Below are 7,862 nucleotides of genomic sequence, written 5' to 3' on the forward strand. Positions count from 1 at the left end.
AAGTGCACGCAGTGCTGCTGTAGACGGGGAGGAATGTACCGTTATTTCAGCTTGAGTAAACAACACATAACGCAAAATCACAGTGAGTGCAAGACTAAAGTTTTCAATGTAGCAGACATTTATTCACTCCCATTTGTTAATCCTGAGCTAGGGGCCTGGGAATCAAAGTTAGGTAAAACAAAATTCTAGTCCTCTAGGCACCAACGGTCTTGGAAAAGGAGGCGAATAGATCAACTGGCAATTTCAATACTATGTGGGATTTACAATACTAGAGGTAGACACGGAGTGTGCAGTGCAAAAAAAGGGGGGGGGGAATTAACATCTGCAGCCTACTTCTGTGTATCAGGTACTCCATTACCTTTATTCCACTTAATTGTTCACTGATTATTATGAGAGGTATAGACATCTCCACTTAACAAGTGAGGAATAGGCTTAGGGAGATGAACTTAGTTGCCCAAGATGCTCCACTAGTTTGTATTAGAAACAAGAATCAAACAGGTTTGGTTTCAAAAATCTAGGATATTTTGAGCCATACCAAAATCAACTAGCTTCAGGGAGCAAAAAGGTTCAGAAGAGAAGGTGGCTCCTGAGCTGAGTCTGGAAAGAATCCTGGAAATCAACCAAACAAAGGGGAGTCAGGGTAGTGGGAAGAGCAAAAGTGAAAGAATATGTTTGGAGGGAGAGCAGGGGATGATAAACAATTTGTTACTAAGGAACAAATAGCAAAGAAGGGATCAGGTCTGTGAGTCATGATAAAAATCGTGAACTTTATACAATAGTTTGTGAAGGGTCTTAAGTAAATGGCTTGATGAGATTTTCATTTTACTCTGGAAGATAGTTTAGGGAAGGGCAGGAAGAAGGTCATTTTTTTTTCCAAGAGCCTCCTACAATGCAGAGGAGAGAGAATATGGCTTTAAGCTAATGTAGTAGCAGTGGAGATGAAGAGAATATAGACGAGTTTTAGATATACATGGAAAATAAAATTGGCAGGGCTTGTGGATTGATAAAGATATTTTTAAGAGGTAAAGCCAGTAGGTCTTGTTAATTGAAGGGGAGAAGTGAAGGAAATGGGGGTCTAGAATGTCACTTAGCTCTCTGACTTGGTTAGAAGCATAGTATCGTTTACCAAGAAGAAACAAAAGGGAATAGTTTGGGATGGCAAAGGAGAGAGATGAAATGTTGAGAACTGCACATCTTGCATTTGAGGTATCCATCACTGTTGGATAAAAAGTCTGATTTAGTGAGATGGTGATGGCTGTGGATGACAATAACTGATTTGTTCTAGGGGACTGAGTAGAATGGGAAGAGCAAAAGACTGAGGTTGCAGTAATGAAATACACCAAGATTCAATGAGAAAGCAGAGGGAGATGGAATGGCCAGAAAAGAACGTAATCCCTAGAAGCTAAGGAAGGAGAGGGAGTGGGCAACTATGACAGAAATAAGCAAAGACTGGGAAGTGTGCACTTGATGAAATGGCAGGGAGACCATTGTTTCTGAGTCAGGGGAGTAAAGAGTAAAATAGTGAGAGCAGAAGTCCTATTGCAATGAATTGAGGTGCAAACATGAAGTAAAATCATGTACACAGTGTAGACGACCCTTTGGAGAAGTCTGGTTGCAAAGAGAAAGGAGTGGGTGGGGGAGGGGGATGCTCCCAAATAGTACTGGTTATAGCATATGCAGAGGGACCTGAGGTGGGGGTAGGGAGACCTGAGTATGATGGAAAAGGGTAGGGCTGGGAACCAAGTCACACTCATAGTATTTCAGGTGTTAGGGAGATAAGCTTGTCTGCAGCAGGTGAGGATTAGCAGGGCTTCCAACAGTGCAGAACAAGGAAACAAGTTACCAGCTGCGGGGCCAGGGACAGGCCCACTCTCCCAGTAGGAAAGGGTCATGGGTTGATTAATGTCTTCAGCAGAGCTGGGAAGTTGGGTGTTCCCCAGCCTGTCACAGGATCCCAGCCAGGGCCAGAGCAGAAACCCTGTCCCTGCACCTCTTCATTCAGACAGGACTCATGGCAGCCATGGGTTACCTAGGAATAAGGTGGGCATCAGATCTGGGCCTGCTGATACCAGTGCTAACAGCACCCCCTCACCCTGAATTCACATCCCAGAGACTATCATACCCCATCAGACCTGCTCTCAGATTTTCTTAGCATTCTCCAACTCTTCTGAAAATGTCTCCACCCCTCCCTTTCACACTCACATCAAAGAGTCCAGCCCCGCGCTGCTGGTAGAGCCTGGGGTTCAGAAAGCCGAGAGGAGGGTGGCCACTGAGGATTCTGTGTTCATTTATCAGGGCCAGGATCCCTCCGAACACTGGAGTAGAGGCCTGCAAGGGTGAGGGTGCAAGTAGAGGTTAGGGATTCAGAGTGACTGGACTTTTGGGGGAGGGATGTTTGAAAGGATCAAAGATCTCTGAGGAGTCAGGGGTTCAGGGTACAGGCTGAAGGTAGTTCCTGAAGGTTCGAGGCCAGGCTGATTCTCACCGAGGTGCCAGACACCCATGGAATAGGAATGTGGTTGCTGACCACCCAATAGCCATCAGAGAGTGCAGCCACATCTGGGTAGGCACGTCCACTGGCATTGAAGTAACTGGATGGTGGCAAGTTGGGGCTGGAGCTCAGGAAATGGGCTACAGCTTCCTCCTGAAAGGCACTGTTGAGTGAGTATGTCTCCTGAACATAGGATTCCTGACTCCTCCCTCCCACAGTCCAGCCTCATAAACATACACGTACCTGGTATGAAGGCCGTGGGAACGCATTGCTGAAGCCGCCGCCACTGATATAGTCAACAATCTCATTTGTGACTTGGAAAGGATTCTGGAAGGATGTGCCTCCCACCGTGGTGACATAAGGACTGAGGGCAGAAGACAGCACTCAGATTGTAGCTGTGCTAAGGCTCCCCACAAAATGTATGAGGATGGGTGGGTATGGCTTGGGCATTGCCGGCGGGGCTGGACTCCGTGGGGAAGCGTGTATGTGGCGATGACTAAGGTTTTGAGCCCTGAAGGCTTGGCCTGAGGTCACGGCATACTTTTTCTACAGAACACCCGCCAAATCTTCCATTAAAATGCTTAGGGACTGAGGAAGATAAACACTGGGAGCTGTGTCCTATTCAGGACACTTGGGGCCTGGGCCCTATAAGAAGAGGGAAGTGCAGCAACCAGGGCATATAAGGCTAAGGCTGAGCCATAGGGGCACCTGGTGGGGTCAAGGCAAAGGTTCCAGATCATGGGGTCACAGATGAAAGGTTGGTGGTCAGAGATAAGGGGTGAGCGGGGATACTTACCTAGAGGCTGGGAAGCTAGGACGGAATTGGTGTCGTCCAGAGACCGACCAACACCCAGCCCCACTGTCGCCTGGGAGAGAGACCAAGTTTAGTACTCAGATTAATCAGTCAGAGCTTGGTGTAAAGGTTCAGCTGTCAGAGAGAAAATTCAACTTAGTCATTACTGCGAGAAGTCAGAGTTTAGAGGTCAGGTCAGTGGTCCCTGTTCAGTTCAGATTATGAGTCACAGATCAGGATTAGGGGGTCACTGTGGGGTCAAAGCTCCAGGTTGGGTGCGGGAGTATCTAAGTTTCCAGCAGGAGGTCACCTGAGGCAAAGAGCAGGGTAAGACCCCGAGCAGCAGCCTTCATGAACTCGTTGTTGACCCTCTGGATGTAAGCACTGCTGAGGGAGTCCTCGTCATCTCCGTAGCTCACGGTGTGCACAGGTGGCAGGGCTGACTCGTTACTGAGCAGCAGGAGCCACTGCAGGAAGGGTTCCTGTGACTCATGCCGGCCTAGATTTTTTGTGGGGAGGTGGGGCACAAGCAGTCATCTGCGTGTTTGTCAGGACCTCCTTCTGGTTCATGGGATTCTCTTCGGGGAGCAAGGATCAACACCAATCCCTTCCCCTCCCCCCCAAACCAGTCCCCTGGGCAGTACCAGGGTTACTGTAGACCCAGGTGGAGATGTTGGCGCCAGCACTCATCAGGTACTCCACATCGAGGCTGGCTTCAATCCCGGCCCGGCCCCGGCCCTGCTGTCCGACCACATGGGCTACTGACGCCTGATGTGCAAAGTTTCCACCGAAGAGATGCATGAATTGAGCCAGGTCTGAGTCATGGAAGTACTGCTCCAGGAACTACAGAGGGGGTCAGAACAGGTATCATGGGTCAGAGGACATAGCCCCAAGGGTCACAGAGGAAACACCCTCCCAGATCACAGGATAGGGGATGAGAGCACACCCTTGGCTGGTCAGGCTCTCTGGGGAGGTTTCAAGGATCCCGGGGCTCCTGTATGGCTCACCTGGGCACAGGCTTGGCTGTTGTTGGTTGTGCCAGAGCCCACATCTTGTGCTGTCAAGTTGTATCGCTTACGGATCACGGATGGGGTCACCCCCAGGTGAAAGCCAACAGTCCCTGCCACCTGTGGCTGAGGGCGTTGCCTCAAGGATGACGTGGGGGGGAAGCGGTGCAGCCCCCCCACTGTGGGAAGGAGATCAGGTTTAAGGAGATCTTTTAGACTCCACCCCCCACTTTTCTACTGATCTCCCCCACCTTCCCCATGGCATCTAAACTGCTCCAGCCCCTGGCTCTGCCTGCCCCAACCCCACCAACCCTACTGGGTGTTACCAAAGTCCACATGGGGGACCAAGGCCTTCGGGAGCTGGTAGGGATGTGGGGACCTTACAACATAGGTCTCTGCAGGTCCCCCCACATAGCGATGAAACTCAGACCCAGAGAGCAGCAGCTCTGCCTGTCTGGGGGTCAGAGATCAAAGAACAGAGGTCAGAAAGCATGGAACAGAGCAGAGGAGGCTGTGTGAGCATCAGTGGACAGACAGTTGTCTCCCCATGCGTTAGCTCCCTCCCACAGCCCCCAGCAAGCTCTCCACTCCCTCCCATTGGGGTGGCTAGTTTCCCTGATGAGATGATTGGTAATCATTTATTCTCTCTCACCGGACACTCATCCAGCAGGTCAGAAAGTCCTGTGTGGTCACTGAGTGGCAGTTCTGGACTCCAGCTGCGAAGAGCCATTTTTGGACGGTGCGGAGGGTCAATGGTGACGGCCGGACCAGTTCAGCCACATCCTCTAGAGTCAGGTATTTTCCTGCAGGGATTCAGTAGAGGCTCTTGCCTTCATTCATTGCTTTTCCAGGTTTACATTTTTGGACCTCAGCAAGGAGACATCAGGAGCATGGAGAAGAGTCTTGAGAGGTGAGTAGAAACTTTCTAGCAAAGGGAAGGCTGTGCAACCTTATACTTGGGGGTCAGGGGAAGAAAAGCTGAAGAGACTTGGAACGCCAGGGCCAGGAACATGGATTTATCCTAAAGGCTACTAGGTTGCAAATGCTGTACCACAGCACGCACGGTCATGATCATGACAAATGAAGTTCATAAATTAAAACTGTCCATTTTAAGCTTATCTCCAATAAATGTATTCAAAACGTTCAGAGTCAATTATAAGATGACATCTAATTGGGCTTAAATTTTCATACTTGTTGATTTCAAGCTCAACGTTTTGGCGAGTCACTGTTTTCCTGCCTGGAGCCATGCACACTAGTACTTGCCTCTGGGTGCATCTGAGACTGTCCCCCACCCCCAGTCTTCTGCACACTGTGAAGGGCTGCAAGCAGGGAAAGGACACAAGCCAGCCTGACTATTGAAGCAAAACATTGACTGTTTTGGAGCTGAGTGTGGAGGAGAGTAAGGTGGAGGGGAAGGGACAGTCACAGGGATGGGCAGCATCCAGGTAAGAGGATACACAACTGAGTTGGTGGCAACAAGAGGTGGTGAGAAGTGGACTACTACAAAGGCTATATTCAGAGAAGTGGCAGCCTTAGTGTCTGAGTGGAGGAGGAAATGGGAGTGGATTTGAGAAACTTGAGCTGATGAGGACCTAGATCTATATATAGACAGTCCCCGACTTACGATTTTTTGACTCTACAATGGTGCAAGGCCAATATGCATTCAGTAGAAACCATACTTTCAATTTTTAATTATGATACTCTTTCCTGATGCTGGGCAGTGGCAGGAAGCCACAGCTCCCAGTCAGGCACATGAGCAGGAGAGTAAACAACTGGTGCTCTACCAGATTTTTGGATATTGTGTTCTGAGCATATTTAAGGCAGGCTAGGCTAAGCTATGATGTTCAGTAGGTTAGGCGTATTAAAAGCATTTTTGACTTAACAATATTTTCAACTTATGATGAGTTTATTGGGATGTAACCCCTATTGTAAGTCAAGGAGCATCTGTACTAGATGCTGCCTCCACATCTGCCCAGTAGCTGGCAAGCAGCAGAGTCATAATTTGAATCCAGATCTGATCACAAAGCCTGTGCTCTTAATCATATTCACCTTTAGTTTTCTAGTCTGACAAACACAGGTGGAAAGAGTAAATTAGTTTTGGACAGTTTAGCTCCAGTTCACTTTTTTGATTCACAAACTCTTCGCCGAGAGCCACTGCCATTCATCTTCCTGGTATCAGTTCCTCCACAGGCACCAAGACCCTGACATCACCTGCACTGTCCCAGGGCCAGCCCAGCCCCGCACTGCATCCCACATCCTGTCCCCAGGCCCAACAGGCACCGTATTGAGGAGAGCCAGGATCCGACACAGTCTGCACCAGCTCGGACAGTTTTTCCAGGTTCTGCTGTCTTAGGGCAAAGGTGAGACTCAGCTCTTCCTCAGGGTCCACACGGCCCAGGGACACCCAGCCTGGTGGCAGCCTGTGGAGTAAGGAACATGGCCTTTGTTAGAGTGGCAATGGGAAATAGTGACAGAAAACTGAGGATTAGTGGGTGAGAACTTGGGTAGGATCCCAGCAGCAGAAGCGGCTCATAGGAATTAGATGATAGGCGACTGAGCCTGGGAACCTAGGGAGGAGACTACGGAGCGAGGAGCGAGGACCGGGGGTGTAGGGGTGAGGAAGGACAAGGACTGCGGGTGTAGGACAGGGCATGGGGAAAGGGGTGGTCAGTGCTAAATCAACTCACGTCAGCTGTTGGTCGGGCTCCGGGGTATAACTGCATTTGCCCGCGACGAAGAGGGCTAGGAGCCCTAGGAGGCTGCAGGGGTGGCAGGCAGGTTTCAGCGGAAGCGAGGTTGTCATTTTGTGCCCACCCTCCAACATGTATTCCCTCCAACGTGATCCCCTTTTCCCAAGGCCTCTTAATTTCTCACCAGGCTCGCAGTCCCATTCCCTCTCTCAGCAGATCTGCTGTCATGTGACAGATCACATGAACCCTACAGTTCACCACTACCACCCGTCAGCCTAGAAACTAGTGACGGTACTGGCTCCTCCCTCAAGTGGGCGGTCCTAAATGCTGGGCGAGGCTGACCCTTAGATTCTCCCCGCTCTGGCCGACCAAGCCCTGGAGTAAACCCAGGGCTCCCTCCCCACTGCCCGAGCCCAGCCAGGACTCACTACAGGGGACGGAGAGGTTAAGAAGGAAGCCCTCGAGGCCCACAGACCCGAGGCCGGGGTTCCTCCTAGCTGTACGTCAGGAAATTCACTGACCCTCTCAGACCCCAAGTTTCTTCATTTAGATTACACCGTTATATTAAAAGTGGTCTCATAAGTTTGCAGTGCAAATTTACAGATAAAACAGGCAAATCCCTCATTAGAGTCTGAGGGCAAAGGCTCAACAAATCTGAGCTCCTATTACATGTGCACATATAGTGGCCCCAAGAAAAACACAGAAACCACTTAGCTGTGTCTGTATCCACCTCCCACCTCCTTGAAGAACTCAAAGCCTAGAGCTAATTATCCCTACGATCTCTTTTCTCCCAACCACTCTCTCTCTCAATCATTGTCTGCCTACTTCCTGGCCCCCTGCCTGTGTGGGGGAAAGGTCGATTGCAGAGATGGCTCCCAGTG

At 50.0% G+C, this 7,862-nt stretch overlaps 1 protein-coding gene across 3 annotated transcripts; it reads right to left on the minus strand.

Annotated features, from left to right (window-relative positions):
- Positions 1-97: 97 nt before the first annotated feature.
- TPP1 (tripeptidyl peptidase 1) lies at positions 98-7,209 on the minus strand. 3 transcript variants are annotated; one of them, XM_054580589.1, is made up of 13 exons: positions 7,166-7,209; positions 6,979-7,050; positions 6,572-6,711; positions 4,944-5,094; positions 4,618-4,745; positions 4,292-4,470; positions 3,929-4,127; positions 3,595-3,783; positions 3,288-3,357; positions 2,735-2,855; positions 2,486-2,644; positions 2,203-2,328; positions 98-2,029 (listed from the first exon to the last, which is right to left on the minus strand). In XM_054580589.1, exons 1-13 carry the CDS (start codon positions 7,207-7,209, stop codon positions 1,889-1,891), a joined length of 1,719 nt encoding a protein of 572 aa, XP_054436564.1. In that variant the 3' UTR covers positions 98-1,888. The 3 variants fall into 3 exon arrangements, with proteins under 3 accessions (XP_054436564.1, XP_054436563.1, XP_054436562.1); XM_054580588.1 differs by having other exon boundaries at positions 98-609; positions 1,844-2,029; positions 6,979-7,205; XM_054580587.1 differs by having other exon boundaries at positions 6,979-7,205.
- Positions 7,210-7,862: the final 653 nt, after the last annotated feature.

This window comes from Pteronotus mesoamericanus, unplaced genomic scaffold (genome assembly GCF_021234165.1).
Source record: "Pteronotus mesoamericanus isolate MK-2021 breed Mesoamerican mustached bat unplaced genomic scaffold, CSHL_Meso_final contig_591, whole genome shotgun sequence".
In the NCBI taxonomy this organism is placed as follows: domain Eukaryota; kingdom Metazoa; phylum Chordata; class Mammalia; order Chiroptera; family Mormoopidae; genus Pteronotus; species Pteronotus mesoamericanus.

Excerpts from the sequence above, each read along its gene's own strand:
- TPP1 (XM_054580588.1), bottom strand. The coding sequence starts at position 7,115 with ATGTTGGAGGGTGGGCACAAAATGACAACCTCGCTTCCGCTGAAACCT. Across the intron at positions 4,128-4,291 it reads ACAGCCAAGCCTGTGCCCAG|TTCCTGGAGCAGTACTTCCA; the intron begins GTGAGCCATACA and ends CCCCCTCTGTAG. Across the intron at positions 2,856-3,287 it reads CCTAGCTTCCCAGCCTCTAG|TCCTTATGTCACCACGGTGG; the intron begins GTAAGTATCCCC and ends TTCTGCCCTCAG.